The sequence below is a fragment of the Hyaena hyaena genome, unplaced genomic scaffold (assembly GCF_003009895.1).
Source record: "Hyaena hyaena isolate Hyena2069 unplaced genomic scaffold, ASM300989v1 scaffold_308, whole genome shotgun sequence".
In the NCBI taxonomy this organism is placed as follows: domain Eukaryota; kingdom Metazoa; phylum Chordata; class Mammalia; order Carnivora; family Hyaenidae; genus Hyaena; species Hyaena hyaena.
Window position 1 is genome coordinate 192,628 of NW_024080942.1, and position 24,013 is coordinate 216,640.

The 24,013-nt window shown below is 61.0% G+C and overlaps 1 protein-coding gene across 1 annotated transcript in view; it reads right to left on the reverse strand.

Annotated features, from left to right (window-relative positions):
* Positions 1-9,815: 9,815 nt before the first annotated feature.
* PRDM16 (PR/SET domain 16) overlaps positions 9,816-24,013 on the reverse strand; it is a 201,852-nt gene continuing 187,654 nt past the window's right edge. Inside the window, exons 14-18 of the mRNA XM_039248308.1 lie at positions 18,886-19,055; positions 18,626-18,800; positions 13,436-13,669; positions 12,514-12,688; positions 9,816-11,427 (exon numbers count right to left, since the gene is read on the reverse strand). Coding sequence (XP_039104239.1) covers positions 11,293-11,427; positions 12,514-12,688; positions 13,436-13,669; positions 18,626-18,800; positions 18,886-19,055 — 889 coding nt within the window. The 3' untranslated portion in view covers positions 9,816-11,292. The remainder of the gene's footprint in view (positions 11,428-12,513; positions 12,689-13,435; positions 13,670-18,625; positions 18,801-18,885; positions 19,056-24,013) is intronic.

Consider the following 24,013-nt stretch of genomic DNA (forward strand, 5'->3'; position numbering starts at 1 on the left):
GGCGCTCTGCCCATTGTCCTGACTGGTGAGCGGCCCAGTCAGGATGAATCTGTCTGACTGCTGAGCCCAGGCCCCTGTGTAGCAATCATGGATGATTTCGGGTCTCCAAAGAAGTAGGGAATTTTAAAAAAAATGAGTGTGTCTGCCTCCAATTGAGAATTTCAAACGTTGTCAGTATTTCACTTGGGTTGCAGCAGGTCCCACAATCATCAGCTAGAAAACTGAACTGAAACCACAGGAAGCAGATGTTGGTCAGCAGGTAGGAGAGGAAGATGGTTCCTCAGAGAAAAGCAGCAAATCAGGGGAGCCCCTCCCCCACCCCCCCAGATGCACGGCTTTCGTCCACGAGGCAGAACACAGTGGTCTCACTGAGCTGGGGGGACAGACTGGGGTCCAGGGAGGCGAGGGAGGGGGTGGGGACCCGTGGGCAGCGGTGCAGACAGAGCTCCAGAAACCCTCCGGAAGCGCGACTCTGTGCACATGCAGAGCAAGGTCCCAGGAAGCCAGGAAAAGAGCAAACAGCTCCCAGGGTCCATGCAGGGCTGGGGACACTTAAATGCCAGTCACCCAGAATGAAGAGGCCTCATGGCCACAGGGCATTTGATGGGGACCAAAGGCCACGTGTCAGGTGTGAGCTTAGCCTTCGGGTGTGAAGGCTGCTCTGCGCTTGAACCCATGAGCTGTGCGATGAGCCTGGCAAAGCCCCGGCCCGTCTCTGTCGTCACTTAGCCCCTGTTGGCATGAAACTCAACATTTTTAAAAAGAAGTCAACAAGGGCACCTGGGTGGCTCAGTCGGTTAAGCGTCCGACTTCAGCTCTGGTCATGATCTCACGGTTTGTGGGTTCAAGCCCCGCGTCGGGCTCTGTGCTGACAGCTCAGAGCCTGGAGCCTATTTCAGATTCTGTGTCTCCCTCTCTCTCTGACCCTCCCCTGCTCACGCTGTCTCTCTCTCTCAATCTCTCAGAAATAAATAAAACAAACAACAACAAAAAAGAAGGCCAACAAAATCTAGGATCCTAACAATTTAGCATTTAGAAGCCTCCAGCACCTGGTGAAACATGACCGCATGTGTGAAGAAGCAAGAGCGTGTAACCAAGAGAAAAAGCAGCCGACAGACACAGACCCAGAAAGGCGCAACGATAGGATTAGCAGATAAGGTGCTTCAAACTGTTATAGCCAAGTCCGAGGATCTAAAGGAACCTATGCACAGAATGAAAAGAGACATGTATGGTGAATATAATCAAAAGAGAAAGTACAATCCTGAACTAGGAGAAGCAGCAGATAAGATGCTACAGAGGAAAAGGTCCATGAACTTGAAGGTAGGCCGATACGAGTTATCCAAAAGGAAGCGCAGAGAGAGCAAAGCCTGCAAAATGTAAGCCAAGGCTTGGTGACCTGGGGGTGGTGTTGGTGTAACGTAAATATGTGGAATTGGGGTGAGGGGCGAGAATGTCTGTTTGACAGAGTCGTGGCCAAAAATATTCCAAGTGTGAGAAAATCCGCAAGCCCACAAATGTGAGAGCCTCAGGAGCACAAGGACCCCAGCGCGGCACATGGCGCTTCACAGTCGAATGGGAAGGACGGAGAGAAAACCTTGAAGCCTTAAGAGGATCAAGACACGAATCATGGCGGAGTCGTCATCGGATGACCATCACTGGGGACCCCGTGAGCCTGGAGGGACTGGACCACCTCGCTTGCCTGCCACCAAGGTACCCGTTTCTGGTGAGGACATCTGTCAGAACCGAAAGTGAAATCAGGACATTTTGAAATCAAGACAAAAGATGAGAGAATTCACCACCAACGGATTGGCACCACAGGAAATGTCAAAGAAAGTTTTTTGGGCCAAAAGGGAAGGATAAGGGAGGTAAATTCAGGTCTGCACAAGCAATAGAAGCCCATTGGAAACTGTAAACACATAAATACACATGAGATTTTTTTCCTGGGTGTATTTAAATAAATTCTTTAAATTTAAAAATATTGTTTTTAAAACTTTTTTATGGGACACCTGGGGGCTCAGTCAGTTAAGCATCTGACTTCGGCTCAGGTCATGATCTCGTGGTTCATGGGTTTGAGCCCCGCGTCGGGCTCTGTGCTGACAGATTTTTTAAATTTATATTTGAGAGACCGAGACAGAGCACAAGTGAGGGAGGGGCGGAGGGAGAGGGAGACACAGAATTGGAAGCAGCTCCAGGCTCTGAGCTGCCAGCAAAGAGCCCGACGCGGGGCTCGAACCCACGAACCATGAGATCATGACCTGCGCCAAAGATGGACGCTCAATCGACTGAGCCACCCAGGCGCCCCGATAGTAGACTATTTAAAGCAAGAGTAACGACAGCCCATCCCAGACTTCATAACGCGTGCAGAAGTAAAATATACTAAAAGCACAGAAGACGGAGGCAAAGAATAGATCATAGTTCAGCAAAGTTCATATATTTTATGTAAAATGGTATAAATCACTTAAAGATCGATACTGGTAAAAAACTTAGACAGAGTATTTGACCCAACCCAGGACGTGAGAGTGATAAAAGTCCCCTCAGCAATGGAGGGACCGAAGGGAACTCCCTCATCCAGGTCCAGGCGTCATGCCCAGTGGTGACGGATGGACAGTGTTCTCTCCTGCAGCTCGGGTGCGGGACGGGGCGGTCCTCACCAGTGCGGCGGCGCAGGAGAAAGGGCTCAAGCTGGAAAGGAAGAAGTAGACCTGTTTCTCTCTCTTCGTCGCTACATTGAAATGGCCCCAAAGCCATTCAAAGTCTACAAGTCATTGGAGAGATTAGAACCCATCCCCCGCTGTCCCCTCCCCCGGCTCCCTCCTCTGTCTCTCCAGCTTCCCAGCGAAGACCCTCCCAGGGCGCCCGGGGGGTGGGGGTGGGGGGGCTCAGGCGGTTCAGCATCGACTCTTGATTTCAGCTCAGGTCATGGTCTCGAGGTTCGTGGTATCCAGCCCTGCGTTAGGCTCTGCGCTGACAGCGTAGAGCCTGCTGGGACCCTCTCCGCCCCTCCCCTGCTCTGTGCGTGTGCACACTCTTTCTCCCAAAATCAATAAATACACATTTAAAAGCCAAACTTCTCAGAGTTGGGTATTTATTCACCACATGCGTGTTTCTATCCGCTTCCTGCTCACATAACCTGCTGTAAACCGTCCAGAAGGTTTCGGCTGGAGTCTGTGGCTCTGAGGTCCGCGCCAGGCCAGGCGGGGCTTGCGAAGCAAGGCTGGAAGCCCCCGCCCCGAGCTGGGCCCCCTGCCCCGGCCCAGGTGCTGTGGGGGAAGGGCTCCTCACAGGGCCAGCTGGTCGGGTGGGGACCTGCCCTCGCCAGCCTGGGCCTAAGTTCGAAGCCTGTTTAGGGACCTCGGGCTTCATGATGGATCCATGCCTCAAAGAGGGGGTGGGCGGGACACGCTGTTTGAAAAAAATCAGGTTAATTGAGGTACAAGGACCTGTAATAAGACCGCCCCTCAGAGGACACTGTTAGTTGAGTCTTGCACAAGTGTGGAGGTGTGTAACCGCACTCACACCCCACACAGCTTCCCCGTCCCCACGGCTCTGCCTTTTCTAGAATGTCGTGTGTCTGTGGTTGGTTGTTTACGGATGAGCAGCGTTCCTTCCTGCAGATGCGTGCTTGTGTTCCCAGAGACCGGACATACCGACAACAGGCAGATCGTCCGCAAACACGGGACTCTGACCTCTGACCCACAGACTGAGAGAACAACCTAGAAAGTCAAACAACATCCCCTGGAACAATGAGCCCTAAGGGGCCGGGATTGAACCGTTGCTGGCGGCTTCCCAAAGTATCGTCCTGCCCCCGACTCAGGAGCAGCCAGAGGAAGCCGCGAGCGCCCCCAAATAATCACGTGGGGCGCCTGCTTCTGGTGAGTGCCTCCGGCTCCCCAGGCCCCATCTGGGCTCACCTAGAACCTTCCTTCTTTCCACCAGGAGGCTCCCCCAGGCCCCTGCCTGCCTGTTAGCCTCCCCAAGTCAGGTGCTGGCGGCGGACCCCTGCTGCACGGAGCTCTGGGTAAACGCTGTCCGCCTGCTCCCACGAGGCGCCTTCCTGCGCGGCCACGCAGTGCGTTCCCTCGCCAGTGGACGGACAGCCGTGTCTTCCCGGCCGGGGCTACTGCAGATAAAGCCACGGTGGACGTCGGCACACAGGCCTCTGTGTGGATGCCGGTTCTCAGCTCACTGCGTTCTAGAAGCCGGCTCCTGCTCTCCACCGGCTTTACCCGGAACCTCCTGGTGGGTTCAGGAATCTGAGGGCCACAGGCCAGGTCCCTGGACAGAAGAGGCGGCTCTGGGTGGCCCCAGCCCCCTCTGCGGGGTCTCAGCTGGTGCCCACGCTCCCCCTTCTCGCAACCTTAGAATTCCGTCGTCTTCTGCCCTGGCCCCTGGAGCGAACCTGGGGTAAGCTGTGCGGAAGCCGTCGCCGGGGCCGCCGTAGACACAGGCGCGTTTTCCTTCACAGACCCTGGGATCCTGGCTGGTGGCTGGAAGCCACCTCCTACCCTAGAGCCCCGTCCGGCTCCTCGGGCCCCATGAAAGCCACCTGGCGTCGGGCCATTTTACCCTAAATGAGGATGCATCTCGATTTGGGGAGGACATTTGCTGCCATGAGAAATAAGGTTAACGATTCTCAAAATAGCTTCTCTGCAAATAACCAACAGGCCCACTGGCCCCACATGAATCTGAGGGCGAATTCAGAAGCCTCTCTTTTCCCAGAAAACAGATTCCTCATTGACACTTTTTCTCCAGTTGATTTCTGCACCCCCCTCCTCCCTCCCATTTCCAAAATGGAGCCTTTTCCTCAGTCTTTTGTGCGAGGAGCTGGGCTCCAGAAAGACAAAGTCTGCTTGTCAGCAACTGTGTCTCTGCTCTTTCTTCCTCTGGGTCCCCCGACAATAAGGCTATTATCAGATGGCGCCCTTGTGGTTTGGATTTTCCTCTCCCCTCAGGGCTAATGAGGAGGAAGGTTGCGGGGCTGGATGGGATGGGAGGGACGGAGCCCCCGGGCCACGGTGGGGGTGCTGGACACTGTCACCCCGTCGCTGTGAGTGATTTGGAAGCACAGCCATTCGTCAGACCCATGATTCTCATGATCTGTCCCCTGAGAACGGAAATGTATTTCCCAGAGACAAGCCGCTCAGGCCGCCTCTCTGCCTGGAGCTCTGGGGTGAGCCCTGCATCTGACCACCGGGGCTTAAGACCTCACCAACACTTCGTCAGTCACATCTGGGAGGAAAACAGCCTTGAAATCTTTAAACACTTCCCCCTACCAATGCCTCACTGGGGAAACACACTTCACTTGATGGTATTAAGAAAATAAAAAGGCTCAATGCCTCAGATTTGGGTCCAGGGATCTTGTTTCAGGATCAACTTCTGCTCCTTCCCTTTCAGGCTACCAGCGCTGCTGTTGCAGGGACCCCAGGCCCCCTCCCCATTCCTCCTGTCAGAGCACGTTCAGGCCCCTCAGAGGCACTGCAGTTCCCAGAATCCACGTGGGAACTTTCCTGCAGTGAGGGTCCTTATAGCAAATCATTCATCCACCCATCCATTCACCCATAATCCATCCATCCATCCATCCACCCACAATCCATCTATCTATCCACAATCCACCCATTCATCCATTTATGCACTCATCTAGTCATCCCTGTATCCACAATCCATCCATCCATCTACAATCCATCCATCCACCCTTCCATCCATCCATCCATCCATTGACAATCCATCTATCTATCCACAATCCATCCATTCATCTATTTATCTACAATACATCCACCCACCCATCCATCCATCCACTCATCTATCCATCCCTCTATCCACAATCCATCCATCCATCTACAGTCCATCCATCCATCCATCCATCCATCCAACCGTCTATCCACTTGTGCAACCCATCTTCTACCAAGAGAGTGTTTTACGCTAGGCCTTGGAGATAGAGAGGTAAGTCCCAGCATTTTCCATCTTTGCAGCCCTAAATCCAGTCAAGTGGTGGTTTCTGACCAGGGAACAGGCTCAGGAGCCTCTGGGTGTCCTGGGGGCCTGAGAGGCTGTGGGGAAACTCTGGGCCAGACACCCCTACAGCTGTCAGGAGGAGGGTACAATCACCCAATTCCTCTTTTTGACGCTGATCTTGTTTTCTTCCCGCCTCACACACCTGGGGAAGGCCGTGTGTCGTTTTGGTGAGGGTGGGGCTGTTCTGTCAGACAGACAGCTCTTTGAGTGTGCGAGGCACGCCTCCCACCTCACCTCCACACCCTGGTGGAAGGGGAGAGGCCATAGGGAGGACTTCCTGGTGTAAGACCCCGGAATTTAGGGGCTGAACACTGCGCTTGAGTGGGCGAAGGTGGGTGGCGTGTAAAGGAAGGGTGAGGAGCTCCCCCCCCGCGCCCCCCGGCCCTTTGTTCAGCCCCAGTCCATCCGGCCGTTGCCTGGAGGGCAGGCTCAGGTCCCGGGTGGGGACAGTGCAAGGACAGTAGGCATAGCCATTGTGGGGGGCTGGTCAGTGAGGAGGGCCGGCCGGTGTGGAGGGCTGGCTGGTGGGCAGGCCCTCCCTTAAGAAGGGGCGTGTTTAGGTTTGGCCTTACAGGATGGGCTCCTTCACCTGGAGGCAGACACGCCCGGAGGCCAACATGCCTTGGGGGAGACACACTCGGGGAGAGGCCACCGGGAGACCAGCACAGTCACCGCAGAGCCATCGAGGGCAGGGCACTTCCCTGAGCTCGGGCAGGTGAATCGCAAGGGTGCCTGCCCAGGTGGTAGTGTCGAGCTGATGGCTTTGCACGTCCCAGAGCCTGTCCCCGAGGCCCCTCGTCCCAGGCTGGTGAGCCGTGCCGCTGGCCACACTCTGACCCCTAGTCCTTCCCCATCCCGGGGGCCTCCGCTGCCCCTCAGTGAAGCTCGCGGGCACCAGGGCTTAGAAAAGCACACAGATTTATTGCATATCAATCTCATGTATAAATTCATTGTAGCATCGGAAAGGTTACATTTGGCGCACAGTCCTATTCTACAGCACTAGCCTCGAATCAGCTGCTCCTAGGCATCATCTTAAAGACGTTTCTCTACACAAGCACATCTGTCTTTATCACAAGCATCAAAATGAAATCGGCAGAATCACTCTCGATGGTTTGCTACACTGGGTGTCTTTGCCTTTGTGTTCTTCAGCGATTTCCACGTTGATTAAGAACTGCGCTTTGGCCTGAGCAGTTCTGAGCTCCCAGCCCGGAGGACGTAGACCCTAATCACAGAAGTCAGCAAGTGCATCTACGGAATTCTCCTTTTCATAAAAATTTCACGAACAGACACAATAATGACCGCGAAACACGAGTCATGCACGGTTTACTTATAACAGAAGCAATTTACAATCACGGGGACGTGGGACACACACCGGCCTCCTTCTCAATGGTTTTATGTTTTTTAAAAAACGTTCTATGAAAGCCTGACGTTTACACTTGATTTCTTTTCCAACGCTACACAGTTCTAAAAGAAAAATGAAACAAAACGAAAACAAAAGAAAACCCAGAAAACGAACTGAACCGGATCTGCGATGGATCAACGGCGGGAAGGGGTGCGGGCGCGCGGGCGCGGGTCTTGCCAGCAGGTGCTCGGACACGGGGGCTCGGCTCGCCTCACCTCGGGAGCACCGACGGCAGGAAACACGCCCAGAAACATTGGGAAGCGCTCAGCTCACGAGTGAATTGCACGTTTGGAAACTCAAGCTGCCTTTTGTTTTCTTTTCCAAAAGCCAGGGGACGAATCAGTGACGGAAAGGAAAACACCACAGACCCGGAAGGCAGGGAGGGAAAGAAGGCTCCTGGTCACGCAGGAACGTCTTGTCACAGTATTGCTCGCTGCTGCAGACAGTTTCATGGCTTTTGATACCCGGCTGACCTCCACCGACCGGGGGCGGCCCCGGCCTCGCCACCCTGGCCGGGCGGGGCGCGCGCTGCCCCCCTCGCCGCTTCCCCGGGCAGCACAGTGAATACAGCTCAGTAGCTTTCAGTCACTTGGGCAGGGGGACGGGGCGGGGGGACCACGATCCAGTGCTTCGAGGCTTCAAGGCTACCACGGGCGAGAACGTATTTGGGCAAGTGCTTTGCGGACGCCGAGTGAAGAAGCAGCTAGGACGGAGAGGGCCCGGGGCCCTGCGAGCCTCCAGGGCCAGCCTCGGGCCGTGGAGGTGCCGGGCCTGTCGGGGTCTGGGCAGTCCGGTGGTGCTCCTGCCTCGGACAGGAAGGCCCCCGCGGGCTTGCCCCGTGAACCCGGGGCCCCGCACAGGCTGCAGGAAAGCACGCCCCCAGGTTCAGAACAGGGGGTCTCGGGCCTACTCGCGGAGGCCCTGGCTGGCCAAAGGGTCACAGCTCGGCAGCAGCAGGGGTGGGGTGGGACGGCGTCGGCCCTCCGGGGGCCGCGGTCTGAGGGACGGAGGGGAGGGCGAGGAGCCTTCCGTCTGAATTTCCGTTAGGGGATGTAAGGGACCCCAGCCGAGTGGTGCCCGAGTGCACAGGCCCGATGCTGGCCACCACCCACGGACACCGTGGCCAGCCAGCCTGTTCCCCTGTGGCAGCCGTGCCCTGAAGCTGGGGTCTCAGCATTCTGGCTGTCCAGCTCCCCGGCCCCCCAATGTCGGGCTGGGCCTGACCGGGCTGTGCGGGGCTGCGGCCCGGAGGCGGCGGAGAGAGGCACCAGGCGCGGGGAGTAAGTGCTCACTCTGTCGGGGGGGGGGGTCCAAGGACAGACCCCCCAAACCTGTCAAGTGCTTGGGCCCAAGGGCCTGAATGTTTAGGAGAAATGGGGCTATAGCTCTAATTGTTCTGGGGGGGGAGGAAAGGACTGGGGATGTGCGGGTGGGGCTCTGGGAGGGAGGGGAGGGGAGAGCCGCTGGCCAGAATGGCCGGAAATGACGGAACGCCCCTCGCCTGGGATCACGGAGAGCAGGTTCTGGTCTCCACTGGCCAAACTTCCTATTTTGGGCAGAGAGAGTCATATCGCAAAGAAGCACACACCTTATTCTTTAGCAGAAGAAATATAATTTGGGTTTACAGAAATGGGCGTTTATATCTGAGGTCGACTCTGCAAAACGGTCCCATCTGGGTGGAGGGGAAATCAGAAAGCCCACGCCACGCCCGGTGGGCCTGGGGGGGAGGTGGGTGCGTGTGAGGAGGCGGGGGGGGGGGAGGGGTGGCCCAAGGTCAAAGCCTCAGCTCTTTCTCAGGCAAGGCGACCTTCTAGCTGCACACACTCGTGAGCCGCCTGCTACCTCCCGTGGACCGAGAACGGGTGCAACCCTTTCTCCAGGGCCCGCGGGCCCCACGCAGGTCTCTGGCGCCGACACAGACGATTGTCGCTGGCCTGGAGCAGTGGGGGCACCTGGGGGCGCAGCGGCTCTGGCCCGCAGGGAGACTCGAGAGCCAGGGGACTCGACCCCCACCGGGCCCCCGACCTCAGGCGCGGGCGCCCCCACCGCTCGCATCTACATTCTTTTTTAAGGGCAACTTGGGCGATCTTTTTCTCTTCCTGTTGGGACACGAGTTCTCTTTTTTTTTTTCTTCCAAACAATAAAAGAAATAAATAGAACACTTGTCTTCAATGCAAAGGTAACTGAAACTCTAATTTAACAAAAACACGTGATTGTCTGGAAACGGGGCAGCAGGATCCGTCGGGGGGCGCGGGGGTATTTGGCACGTTTAAAACCTCCCTGCTCCCTGGGTATCGATCACACAACACACGACCTTATACACGGTTTTGGTCCTTCACTAAGTACTTATATTAACAATATTTCTTCACAATAAGAATGTCTAATGCCAAAATACTGTTAAGGAAGAAATAAAATAAGAAAAGAAATGAATTAGAAAAAATTACAAGTTATATACAGATTAAGGTAAATTCCATCAGGGAAACAAATTATGATTTGAAGTTGGCCCCTACGGGAATAACTTAAAGCCCACCCGGCTGGAGAAGCAGACCCGTCCCGACCGGGCTGTGCTGTGTTTGTTCCGCGGCAAGTCCCGCCCGGACGCCTGTCCGTCTGTCCATCCTGGAGCGGGGCTGGTCCGCCGGGGAGCCGTGCCGGAGCAGTTGGTAGTCGTGTCCCGGAGCCCCAGGCTCGCGTGGGTGCAGAGCCTGGCGGGCGGCCTGGGGCCGGGGAGCCGCAGAGCGCCCCCCACGGCGGCCACAGGGGATGCCCCCTCCCCCCTTGTCCGTCTGACGGCGTGGGTGAGGGGGGCCGGAGACCTGGGTGTGGCCGGCAGGGCGCCCATCTGCAGAGTGGTGGGGGGAGCTGGCGGGGGTGTGGCCGACGCGCAGGCCGCGTGGGCAGGGCCGTGGATGCCAGGCCCACCCCTGCACAGGGGACCAGAGCCGCCCCTCCCGCCTTCCCCATATGATCGGAGGGGCCACAGGCATGAACTGCGCGCCACACACGCCTGCCGGTTGTGGGCCGGCCCAGGATATCACGTCTAAGGATTCCGAGGTCCAGTCTGAAACTGCTCCCAGGAGAGCGCCCCGGGCCCCTTGGTGCTGCGGGGGTGGGGGGCGTCCCCAGAATCACGGCTTTACAAACACGGTCAGGGATAGAAAATTTCTCCGTTATCTGCAGTATAAAGAACACGCCCAAACACGGTACCAGTTCCCAGTTTGGGTTTGCAAGTGAGCTGAGATTTCAAAGCAATGCAAAATTACTTTTTAAAAAACAATTTGCAAGTCATTTTTTGATTTTGTAAAAAATACTGTCTATTTTCAAAACCACATGCTTAAATAGACTCTGTCGTCAATAAGATTACCAAAAGGGTTACTCTTGTCATTCTCGTTATAAAAATCGGCGGGGCGATCGCCCTTTCCAGAGCACACCCGAGGCCGCCTGTTCCTTTCCGAGACTCCAGCAGGTGCCCGAGGTGACCCGGCTGTGGCGTCAGCTGGGGTCGCACTCCCGTCCCCGCCCACCGGGTCGGTTCTGGGAGCAGCTCCCGCAGGCTGCACGTGGCTGGCCGTGTGCTGTACCATTTCCGGAACCACTTCCGGCCGTTCTTAAGACCAGTTCTCAGACGGTGGGGCTCCAGGACCGCTCAGCGACTCCTGGGTTCTGAGTTCTCATTGGAAAAGTTAGAGCTGAACCATGGTGTGTGGGGGGTGGGTGCTGAGGAGTGGTCAACGCAGGTGACGGGGGTTCTCTCCGGCCCGGGCCACGCCGCTCCCCGAGGCTCACTTCTCCATCTTCCGCAGCCGGGATTTCTGTTGGGACGTCGGGGCCCCACGGCTGCCTTGCTTGGACTCAGACCCCAGCCCATCCTGGGCCCGTCAGAGGTGGTTGATGGGGTTAAAGGCTCCGGACTCCGGCGCGGCTCCCGTGATGTTCAGCCAAGCGTCCAGAGGGCTCTGGGAGGAGGTGTGCAGAGGGGCCTCCTCGGAAAGGGACAGCATCATTGCATACGCCTGGCCGGGGGAACAAGGACACACGCACGCACACACCACACACACACGACAGGCAGGTGAGCCGTGTGAGCGGGGTCCCGCAGACCCCAGCTGGCCCCTTCCGGGCCCCCAGTTGCCCTCTGGCCCGGCTTAGCCTTGCCCACATCCAGGCACTCCCCTGGGGCCCGGGAGAGGAGGATGTGGCGGGAGGTGGCGGGGTGGGTGTGTGCTGGGCTCCGTGCACAGGGGCCCCTCCGCTCTTTGCCCCCCCGCCCAGCCCCACTTTTTTGAGGGCTCTGGGAATTGCTGGTGGCCGACAAGAAGCAGTGTCTGTCTGGGGGGCCCTGGGGGGCCTGGGGGCTGCCCGGCTGGACAACTGTGGGGACAGCACAGCACAGACGTACAGCTGGTCCGAGCTGAGCGCCGATCTGGGCCGGGAGCACGGCTAGTCCACAGGACAGTTCTGCCACGAGACACAGGGCACGAGGTAAGGGGACCTGGGGGCCGCCCAGAGCGCAGGGGGCCGGGGGAAGGCCGACCCCCCTCCCACCCGGCTTTACACTCTGGACGGGATTAGTAAAAAGACACAGACAGACACGCAGACGGATTTGGCCGAGACTCAGGGCTGGGCTGACAGACAGCCCGCTCCTCTCGACAGACGGAAGCAGGAGGCGGGGCCCTGTGGCCGCCGGCGCTACAGAGGGGGGCCCTCGCTGACCCTGCCAAAGCTCCAGCGTGGGGCCAGGGACTGTGTGATGACCTCCCTTCGGGAGAGTCCTGGGCCACCCGCTGCTCGTGCTCGAATCAGAGAGGGCGGAGGCCGACCCAGCTTCAAGGCCGGACCCCTGGCCGGGGGCGCCTGCCGCTGGGGACGAGAGGGCAGCGACCCACGCATCTGTGGATGCCCGGCTCCCCTTCACCTGCCTCGACCTCTCCCTGCCCCACCCCTGCTTGCGGGGAAGTGGCGGTGGCTTGGCCGTCTCTAGCCGATGCAGTGGGCCCGGGGACGGTGGGCCCGGCGTGCCCCCGGCACAGGGTGGCCGCCACGAAAGGAGGCACCACCTGCCACCCGGCCTGGGGTGCTGGGGGTCTCTGCTCGGTACCTACCTGGCTCTTAGCCTGCCTGTACAGGGTCTGCTTTAAAGCCTCAGAGTCTAAGGTGGAATTAAGCACATCTTTAACGTCAAACGCTTCCTCAGCTGCTCTGCGCAGATCCAGCCCCTTCCCAAAAGTCGGCATCGGCTCCAAAGCTAACAGACCGCCTGGCTCCTCCTCAATACACCTGCACGACCGGGGGGAGGGGGCCTGCGTTAGCTGCTCGGCCTCCGGCCACCTCGCTGATGCCCCGCGGCCGGCTCGCGCCTGCATGCACGCCACGGCGTCTCAACGAGCCACATGCACAAGGAGACAGACACACAGACACGCCGACACCTGGACAGAAGCCACACAGATGCAGGGGAGCGACGGACAGGCCACGGCAGGGGGGAGTACGTGCACGGAGGGCCCGGCAGGGGGCAGTACGTGCACACACCGCAAGCAGCAGGCGGGCGCCCGGGGCTCTGGGAAGGGAGCACAGGTCAGGGGGCAGCTCTGGAGGGGCCAGGGGACGGGGGGGGGGGGGGGGCAGGCAGTCCCCGAAGGGCTCCCCCAGGACCTTCTGGAGCGCCGGCCGCATCACGGGGGCCCAACCAAGGCAGCGAGCAGCCGGGCCACGCGGGAAGGGGTCCCGCCCGCACCACTTCCAGACCGCCGGCGCTCAGGCTGCTGGAGCCCCGCGCACTGGCCCGGCCGAGCGCCGGGGACCGTCAGGGCACAGCAGCTCCCTCTCAGCTGCCCTCCCAGCCCTGCCTCCTCGCTCGGGAAGTGTGTGCGGCCGCCCCCCGCGGTGGGGCCCCTGCTGGGGACCCGGGTGGGCCCAAACGGGAAGGCGCTGGGTCTCGGGGGCCCTCGTGACGTTCAGGCCCCTCCCCGGCCCGGGCCCTCGCAGGAGAGGCTGCCCCGGTGTGGCCCCCGGAGGGCCGGCCCCCACCTTCGGGTGTGCTCGAAGCCCACGGCCAGGGAGGCGGGCGGCTCCTCGTCTTCCTCGTCCTCGTAGGCACCCTGGGGCTCAGGCGTGGGGGACACGGTGTCGTCCTGGGACTTGCCCGCCAGACTGTCGTCATCTTCCTCCTCCTCCTCCTCCTCCTCCTCCTCCACGTCCTCTGGCTTCGCGCTGGCCAAGCCCGGACACTGGGAGTTGGCGTCCAGGTCCGGGGCCTCCGGCCTGACGTGACAGGGGAGGGAGTTAGCCTCGGGCCCCAAAAGGCTTTCGACTGGGGCTCCGCTCGGCTCCCCCCCCAAGGCCGTCCTCGCCCCCCTGTGGGAAGAGCCTGCCTCAGTGGTCACAGGGACCCTCAGGGCTGAGGTTCTGAGGGTGTCGTCAGAACCCTCGGCCTCAGCAGCCCCTTGAGGAGGGGGCCAGGGCGTGGCGGGGGGGGGCCTGGTGGCAGGGCTCCTGTGATGCCGGATGTGTGTGTCGGGAAGGAAGCCACGGCCAGTCCGGTGGGGAAGGAGGTCTTGGGGGCTGGAGCTGGGGTTGGGCACTGCACAAGGGGTACCCTTGGGGAGGTTTGCTGATTGACCCTTGCTGGCTCCTCTTGGCCACCTACAGGACACAGGGACAGTGGCCACCCAGGGTGACAGGGGCTTCTCTGCAGATAGGGGCTCTGGGGGCCTGAGGTTCTGCAGAGTGAGGGCTGGGCTGTCGTCAGCCAGGGAAACCAGCCCAGACGAGGGTGAGCTGGTTTCAGAGGCCGATGACTTCCCTCCTGCAGCGCGGACCCCACGTTTCCCTCAGGGTGACCCTGGCTGGGTAAGGCTTTTCCACTCTGGATCCTCGTTTTTTTTTTTTTTTTTTTTAATGTTTTATTTATTTCTAGGAGAGAGAGAGAGAGACAGCATGAGCAGGGGAGGGTCAGAGAGAGAGGGAGTGACAGACTCTGAAACANTTTTTAATGTTTTATTTATTTCTAGGAGAGAGAGAGAGAGACAGCATGAGCAGGGGAGGGTCAGAGAGAGAGGGAGTGACAGACTCTGAAACAGGCTCCAGGCTCCGAGCTGGCAGTCAGCACAGAGCCCGACGCGGGGCTCGAACCTACAAACCGCGAGATCATGACCTAAGTGAAAGTCAGACGCTTAACTGACTAAGCCACCCAGGCGCCCCTCTGGATCCTCGTTTTTAAGAGGAAAACACTCAGGGTTCCTGGGGGGGCTGAGCCAGTTAAGCGTTGGACTCTTGATCTCGGCTCAGGTCATGATCTCACAGTTCATGGGTTCAAGCCCCACAGCAGGTCTGCTGTGTGGAATTCTCTGTCTCTCTCTGCCCCTCCCCTGCTTGCTCTCTCAAAACAAATCAATAAAAAGTTCTAAAAAAGGGGGAAAACCCAAGCTGAGCAAGGGTGAGCCTTCTCGTTTCTTTCCAAAAATGCCACTAGCCCAAGGCCACCTGGCACGTGTCCAGCATGCAGGTGGAGGGGTCGGGGAGGGCGGCCACATGCCTCCTGAGCCCACGTCTGGGCCGGAGGTCAGAGCCCCCAGACCCTGTTCCTCCCGGACCTCGCATGGCCCACAGGAATCCGTCAGGGGAGACTGGGGTCCTGCTCTGGGCATCAGGGGAGGGGGCGTCGCTTCTGAGTGACTGGTGGCCTCCAGACACAGAGGTCGGTGCAGACGGACTGGGCCGGGGAGGCCCCTGATCGCGGGCTATCGGCCATGCTCTTCTTCCGTCCTTGCCTTTCCCGGAGTAAGTATAAGATGCTGACACCTGACCTGCCTTCGCGGGCTTGAGGAACCCTGACGCTTCCCCCCACCCCCGACGGTCCCCTGTGCTGTGACCAGGCACATCCGCCCACCAGAGGCAGGGCTCCAGAGCCAAGGGACGCGGGCTGGGATCCGGGTCCTGCCCTTCTCCCTGGCTCTCCGGTGGGCGAACTTGCCATCTCAGGCCCCGTCCCCTCTCGGCGGCATGGGAACACGCCCTCCCTGTCGATGGGATGAACTGCGCAGGTGACTGCCTTGGTGGCCGACTGGGATCGTGTTCAGCTGGTGCCGGGGGCATGTGTCATCGGAGCTACGTGTGCTCTGTGGTTTCTCGACATGAGCCTCTGCTTGGGGGCAGGGACCACGGCCCCGGCCCGGAGGCCTGCATCCGCCAGGGGCACCCGGTGAGGGTAGCAGGGACAGAAGATGGGGTCCAGCAGGCTGGCATCTGCTTCAGACAGACCGGGCACCTGCATGAGTGTGCAGGCCTCCGAACAGCTGCCGCTGACAGGTGACGCCCCAGGGCCACCAGGACCCAGCAGCGGGGCCACCAGGACCCAGCACCGGGCCCAGGGCTTCAACAACAGAAGCCTAATCTCTCCTGGTTCTGGAGGCTGGAGTCCGAGACCCAGGCGCGGTTGGGCCTGGTTCCTTCCGAGGTCCAGGGACAATTGTCCCGGCCTCCCGCGGCCGCTGGTGGTTGGTCGGCGGTCCCTGGCACCTGTTGGCTGTCGATGTCTCTCCCCATCTCCCGTCTCTGCGTCATCTTCACACGGCTTCTCCCTGCGCGTGTGGCTGCGTCCTAATCTCTTCTTTCCTGACAGCATGTGGGACTGGGGGCCACCCTGGTGTTAACCAGTCACACCCGTAAAGACCATATTTCCAAATGAGGTCACATTCTGAGGTACTAGGGGCTGGGATTTGGGGGGACACAGTTCAGCCCAGGTTGTAAGGGGCTGTGGGGCCAGGAAGCCTGGCGGCCCCCACACTCTCCCTGAAGGTCACGGGAAGGGCTGTGTTCGCACTGGCCCCACGGAGAACCACCGACGCCTCGGGTCTTTGCACAGATTGGTGCATTCATGTCACCTATGATTGTGGTTCTCAGCCCGGCGATGATGTGGGACACCCCCTGGGGGCTCTGGGGCAGGGCCTCGGTGGGGCAGGCCATCCGAGGGCCTGGGTTTGTGGCTGGTTGTGCCCCAGGCTTTCTGAGGGACGTGGGGCCCAATCTCCTTTGTCTGAGCCTCACCCCCCGGGGCCAGAGGAAAGCCCTGGCTGACACGTTCTGTGGTGAAGGGGGAGCGGTCTCCTCTCCCCCTCCCCCCATCCTGCTGGGTTTCACGGAGTCCTCCTCCTCCTCCTCCTCACGGCGAAGAGCTGGGCCACCCGGGCCCCAGGCGCGAAGGTCTTCCTGGCACTTCTGGGCTCACCCGCATGGCCGCCCACCCACGGAGAACGCCATGGTCAAGTCCTTGTAGGCTCTCCGTTGGCCTTTGTCCTGGGCGCAGGCGGTCACAGTTCAAAGGGCCGTGTGCCTCACGGCCCGGCTGCGCGGCTCTGATAAAGCCCGGTGCTGGGCGCTCACGTCGGTCTTTCTCTGAAGGCAGAGACCACGCTGCTCAAACCACGGACAGCTGTCACACGGGCCACAGAGCTGCCTGAACGCAGGCTCCGTGCCCCCGAGGGGCAGGCTCTAGGCTCCCGTGAGACCGTCGTGTGCCGCCTGGAATCGAGGACGCACGGGGCACTCTGTCCGCAACACAGCCCTCGGCAGGGCTGCCTCCTGGTGAGAGTCTCCACTTCCAAGCAGGAGTGAGGCTCTGGGAAACGGAGCCCACAGCCAGGCTCTCCGGCCATCCCCTCCTCTAAGCCCACCCTGGGCAGGCAGGAGAGCTCGCCCTCCAGGGGGCACGGTTTAGGATGTGGCATCTCAGAGGAAGTCCAAGTGTCACGTTCATTCATGAATTCGACGGGCCTTCCCAATGCCTCCACCCTGTTCCCCAGCCTGCCTTGGGGGGACCTGGGTCCCCAGTCTCCTCACTTGCTGGAGGTGGATGAAGAGAGTGCCAGGCGCTGGGGGCCACAGAGCCGTGGCCCTCCTGTGGCCGGCGTAAGGGCCAGGGCTCTGGCCCCAGGTTCTGGGCCTGGCTTGGGGCTGCAGCAGGCCCCCCCTCACTGGGCTGTTTTCCCCTGCAGAGTCCATGGCTCGCTCCTCGAGGCCGCTAGAAGTTCACAGCGTCTCTGGCGCTCTGCCGGGTGGTCTGGCCCCCACTTTTACCCAACATCTCCTGGGGCTCTGAAGCGTCCTTCTGGAAGGGACCCGCAGTGAGCGCCACACTGTGAGACCTGGATCCAGGGCTGTGCAGATCACCCTCTACACTCGACTCTGAAGTCTGCCATTTTTCTGCCACCATGTGCACATGTGTACAAGTGTGCGTGTGCATGCAAGTGTGTGTGCATGTATGAGTGCGTGCATGTACATGAGTGCATGGTGAATGTACATGCGTGTGTGAGCGCATGTATATGCACATATGTATATAAGGTGCGTATGTGTACGAGTGTGTGCATGTGTGTGAATACACATGTGCGTGTATATGCACGTGTGTGAACGTGCATGTATATGTGGTGTGTATGTATGAGTGTGTGCATGTGCCTGAGTGCATCTGCATGTACACGTGTGTGCCTGTGAGTGCATGTGTGTATATGCATGTGCATGAGTGCACATGCATGTACATACGTGCAGTGTGTGTACACGTGTGTACATGTAAGTATGTGTGTGACTTCATGTGCATATATACATATGTGCGTGCGGTCATGTGTTAGTGTGCATATGTGCGTACATGTGTGATTTCATTCATGTGCATAAATGTATGGATTTGTGTGTGCATGATTTCAGGTGCAGGCATTCATGTAGGAACGGGTGTGAGGTCATGTGTATGCATACGGGTGTGCAAGCATAAGGGTGTGCATGTGTGAATGGGTGTGCACTGTGTGCATGCATTGTGACCTCGTGTGCATGCATGTGTGTGTATGTGTGTGTGTTTAAAGGGCGACGCTCCTGTTTGGAAACCTTTAGTGCCTCAGATTCAACAGAAATGTTCTAGACTCTCAGCCTCTCGGTGGAGCTCAGGTGGAGCTCGTGGCGAAGCCCCCGCCTGGCCTGTAACTCGGGGCACACCTGTCAGGCGCTTACTCTCATCACGGGAGACCCAGGCAGGAGGGGAGCCCCTTGCCCAACCCCCCCCAGGTCCAGGTGGCAGGGCTGGGCACACAGCCGACGCCGGTCGGTCTCCCCGTCTGCTGTGGGCTCCGGGTCCCCATCTAGAGCCGGCGCTGGGGCGGGGGTGTCCCTGCTCTGGGTGTGGCCACACAGGTGGGCTTAGGACCTGGACCCTCTTGGGGTCTGGGATGAATCCCTTACCTTTTGTCTGTTCGCGCTGATGCTTGGCTCATCTCACTATTGGCGATAAAGTTTCTGATTTCAGAGAAATAGGAGTCTTCTTTCTCGTCTAAAAGTGCATGGTTGTCTGACTCGGAGGTGGGGGAGGAGGCACTGGTCCCCAGGTGGTTTGTGAGGACCCCGGAGTGCTGGCTCACTGTGGGGACAGGCGAGCATCAGGGAAGGGGCGCCCTCACTGAGCCCTCCCGTTCCTCCCCCTCCCCACCGACCCCGCGGCCCACCTGGGGCGTGCTCGTGCTCGTGCTTCTTGAGGTGCCGGTCCAGGTTGGTCTGCTGCCCAAAGCAGCGGTTGCACAGGTGGCACTTGAAGGGCTTCTCCTTGTTGTGGATGTTCCGGACGTGCCGCTGCAGGTTGGAGGAGATGCTGAAGGAGCGGTCGCAGTACTTACACCTGGAAGACACGCGCGCTCAGAGCAGCCCCGCCCCCCCGCGCGCCCCGCCCCCCCGCGCGCCCCGCCCCGCAGCCCCGCGGAGACGCCCCAGACCCCGCCCCGCAGCCCCGCGGAGACGCCCCAGACCCCGCCCCGCGCGCCCCGCCCCGCCCCGCGGAGCCGGCCCAGGCCCCGCCCCGCAGCCCCGCGGAGACGCCCCAGACCCCGCCCCGCAGCCCCGCGGAGACGCCCCAGACCCCGCCCCGCGCGCCCCGCCCCGCCGCCCCGCGGAGACGCCCGCGCGGCAGGAAGAAGGCGCGCGCACCCCGGGCCTTGAGGGCGGTGGGTGGTCGGACTCGGAGCCTGTGCACCCCGCCCTTCCTCGCCTGCCCCGCAGGAGACGCTGCCTGAGGGCCTCGCTCCCAGCAGCCTCAAGGGGGCAGCCGAGCACCGCGGAAGCCTCTGGATGTTTTTCCCTGCACCCCACCTCCCCAAGGAGGAGCCTGCACCCCGGTCCCTGCCCCCTTCCTCTGGGGGGAGAGAACTGCGGACAGACCCCCCCCACCGCATGGGGAGGGCTGGCCTGGACCTTGCAGCCTTTTAAGTGGGTCCCCGGGCTCGTGGGGCCTCGCGTGCCAATTCACCTCCCCGAGGGCGAGACCACTGGTCAGGCTGCCCCCCGCCCGCCTCCCTGATAGGGACCGAGAGGGCGCCCCGGCCCCAGCGACCGCCTCGCGTCCCTTTTCCTCCGCGGACAGTCATGCGGGCCCTGGGGCCGCGCCCTTGGGAAAATCCGCCCCCTCCTGCGGACGCTTCAGTCGGGTCCCCGGGAGCGTCCGTGACCCGGGCGGTGCCCCCGCGGTGTGGGGCCGGGTGCGCGCGCAGCCTTTGCTCGGAGGCCCCGAGGGCAGGAAGGGGAGGGTGTTCTCCCACTTTAGAGAAATACCCGCTCCCAGAAGCCACGAACAGTGGCCGGTCCTGGAGCTGGAGGGACGGTGGCCCGGGAGCCGCCACCAAAAGCCTGCAGAGCCGCGCGGGCGCCTCCTGGTGGCGGAGTCCAGGCAGGGGGGACCTGACGCAGCCGCGCTCCGGAGCACACGTGTGTGCGCCCATGTCCAGGCGTGTGCACCAGCGCGTGCGTGTGCAGGAGTGTGCGCACGTGTGCTTGGTCCTCAGAAGGCTTCCAGGGATGCCAGAGGCACCTGAGCACCTGCGACATCGTCCACGTGCTCGGTTACTTCCCGGTCTTCTGCAGAGGAGAGGAGGCAACGCCCTGCTGAGTCTCTCAGGGGCCGTCTACACAGCAGGCCTCGCAGGGCACGCAGTGGGAGGTGCGCGTTCTTCCGGAGGGGTGCGGCCGGGAGGCGCCAGAGACCTGTCCTGAGTGTGCAGCGCGGCGCTGCCACAGGAGGGCCCCCCATCACGGCGGCATCCCGGTCACGTGCACTGGGCCTCAGGAACCGAGTGGTGCCAAGGAGGCGTCGACACCCTGTCCTCCCTGGCCTCACAGCACCGCCCTCCCCCGCTCGAGAGGCACCGGCGCTGACGTTGGACACACGCGCAGGCAGTCTGACCACCCCAGGGCACCCGGGGGCGACCGAGGCAGGAAGCTCTGGCCCCCCACTGGCCGCTGGGGCCTCCTGCCCGCCGGCTGCTGCACCGCGCCCCGCAGCAGAGCGTCCCCGCACCCGGGGGCAGCTTGATGAAACCGCCCAGGGAAGCCCACGTCCTGCCCAACGGCCCCTGGGGGTCTGAGAACAGGCGCACAGAAAACGGGGAGCCCCCGGTGGAGACTCCCTGGTCCGATTCTGCAGCGTCCCTCATTCCGTTTCTGGAGCATCTTGGCCGAGGCCCTGCTGACTGGCGTCCTCCACGGCCGGCGGGCAAGGAGCCATTTATGGTCTTTACGTGACCGGCTGGGGCCGCGATCCCTAGCGTCCTCCTGAGTGACCGTCGGCCCAGCACTGGCCTGGCGGCTTCTCTGTCGGGCGGGTCGAGCCGCCTCTGTCCTCTGGGAGCACGTGATTTGGTCGCAGCCGCTCCTCCCTCGCCTCACGACGTCTGCCGGCCCCGACGGGGACCACGGTCCCGGAAGCCCATGCGGGCTCCTCCGCTGTCTGTGTGAGATGCCCTTCCCGCGGCTGGGTCGGCGGTGCTGGGGCGCCCTGCGCCCCCCACGTGGTGGCCCAGGGAGGAAGGCTTTGACGCACCATCTCCCTGTCACAGGCGTCTCCTCGCCCCTGATGGTGACAGGCTCCCCAGTGACTGTCCTGCTCTCGGGGCGATTGCTCCGGAAGGGCCGAGTACACCGGCACGCTGGGCTGTGGGCACTGCCCCCTGGCCACGCAGCAGGCCCCCCCGGGCCCGTCTACACGGGCGCTCACGCGCACCCGCACACGGCATCCCCTCCTCGTTTCTTCGGAAATGCAGGGCACTTTTGGCAGGTTCCACCTGACGCACGGCCTCTGACGGGGGTGCGCCCTCGACCAGACGCGGGGTTGGCCAGGACCGCCCGCTGCGGGAAGCGGAGGACCCCTCCACCCTCTGTGCGGCTGGGGACGCGGTGCAGGGAGCCATACGTTCGATTTGGTCACAGTCAGCCCCGAGTGTGGCCCTCTCCCGGTTCTAATGTAAGTGCATGGCCCAGAGGAGCCCATCTGAAGTTCAGGGGAGCAGTGAGGCCTGGGCTCGGGGGGCAGGGTCCCCTCAGCAGCTGGGGTTTGCCTCATAAATAAGCTGACAAGGGTCTAGTGAAATTCACGGCCTGGCCGTGTAACGTCACAGCACAACCACGAGAGACCGGCCGGCCGGCAGCTGGAGGCCTCGGGGGGACCCACCCCCCACCCGCACCCGAGGGAGGCCAGCCAGGTGGAGGCGTGGCACGGGGGGGGCAGGCGCAGGGCCCTCCCCGGGACCGGGCATCACGGGGGCAGCGCTCTGGGTAACTGTAGAAGCAGGAGGAAGGGGAGGGAAGAGACAGTTTTGAAATCCAGCCCTAAATCCAGCGGAACTAGAAAGGCAAGGGGACAGGTATGGGCCACCTGAGGGATGGGGACGGGCCTGGGTCAGCGGAGAAGGGAGGTGCGGACGGACAGGTGCGTGTCCCTGAAGCCAGGCTCCCTGCGGACGCCCACGCCCAGACTGTGACCAAGGTCCTGGAGGGGCCTGCGGGCGAGGCAGCCGGGACGCGTGCAAGGAGCAGCCCCTCCCCCCTCGCCCCTTGTGGACATAACTCCAAAGCCCAGGTTTACGTCAGCGCAGCCTGAACTGCACCCCTGCCCCCCGACCTGCTGGAGCTTTCAGAGGCGAGCGAGTGTCTTCCTGCGCCTTCCAGCCTCGGGAGAAGCCATTAGCTGAGGACACCGGGCCGGCGGAGCGCCGGCCTTCCCTCCAGGACTCAGACCGTCGGCCACGCTCAAGGGCCTTTCTTTCCCTGAGAGCCAGGGCTCTGAAGCACGTTCTGTGGGATTCTAGCTAATCTCAGGCAAGGGCTTAACGGGAAGCTGCCTAGAGGTGTTCGACTGCCTCTGCTCTGCGGCCCCCAGACTCACCCTCCTGCCGTCGAGGGGCCTCAGGCACACACGCAGGGGCGCACGCAGGGTGTACACGTGGGGCACAACGCAGGGGCGCACGCAGGGTGTATACGTGGGGCACACACGCAGGGGCGCATGCAGGGTGTACACATGGGGCACACACACAGGGACGCACGCAGGGGTGAACACAGGGGTGAATGCAGGGGTGCACACATGGGGCACACACACGGGGTGCACACATGGGGCTCACACTCAGGGGCACACACATGGGGCTCACACACGGGGCATACACGCAGGGGCACAACACAGGGGTGAATGCAGAGGCGCACACATGGGGCACACACACGGGGCACACACATGGGGCTCACACACAGGGGTGCACACATGGGGCTCACACGCAGGGGTGCACACATGGGGCACACACACGGGGCGCACACACGGGCGCACACATGGGGCTCACACACAAGGGTGCACACATGGGGCACACACACGGGGCGCACACATGAGGCTGGCCCCGAAGTGGAGCTCACACCAGGTAGACAGCCGGCGATTTGGATCCACCCTGCCCGGGTGGAGCTGGGCTGGAGTCTGGTCTTTTGGGGGGACCCCGGACAGGTTTCTGAGGACGGAAGGACGAAACTTCCTCCTCCAATTCAGATTCTCCCAACGATCAAGGTGATCCCAGAAGCCCCTGGTGATGTCAAAAGGAAAGCCACAGCCCCAGAACTCCCCATCACAGGGCTGCCCTGAGCCAGGTAAAGTCAGGATTTGCGACGCAAACTTTCAAAGCAATTATTGTTAGGCAACTCGAAACTCACAGACTGGAGAGAGCAAAAGAAATCGATGACAATTAAAATCTTCTATAAACACCGCCTGACCCTCTGGGGACGCCCACACACAGCACTGTTCAGAGGTGGCTTTCCTTACAGGAAAACACGTTTTCAGGGGAGGCTGGAACACATCGGCCTTGCCTTTGCTAGGCTTTGTGGGATGGGAGGGCCGGGGTCTGAGTGTTGGGGGGCCGGGGGCACTGAGCAGATGGCCGCTGAGTGTCCTGAGCTGTCACTTGTCACAGCTCACAGGACATGGCCCCGTGGTGGTCGAATCTTGGGGGGCACACGGGGACTTAGGCCCCTGGGGGGACCCCACGTGTCTGCCCTTCCCAGGGACGGGAACTGCGAGCTCTGCGTGGCTGGAGTACCGGAACCTCATGCTGCTGACTTAAAACCGCGTTCCCAGCGGCTGCCCCCACAGACACGCCCCAGAACGAAGTCTCGGCATCGACATCAGCTTCCCCCCTGATTTGTCTCCTGTCGTTGCCACCCGGGTCTCTCATTTAAAATGCCACCTCTCAGGGGCGCCTGGGTGGCTCAGTCGGTTAAGTGTCTGACTTCGGCTCAGGTCATGATCTCGCGGTTTGTGGGTTTGAGCCCCGCGTCGGGCTC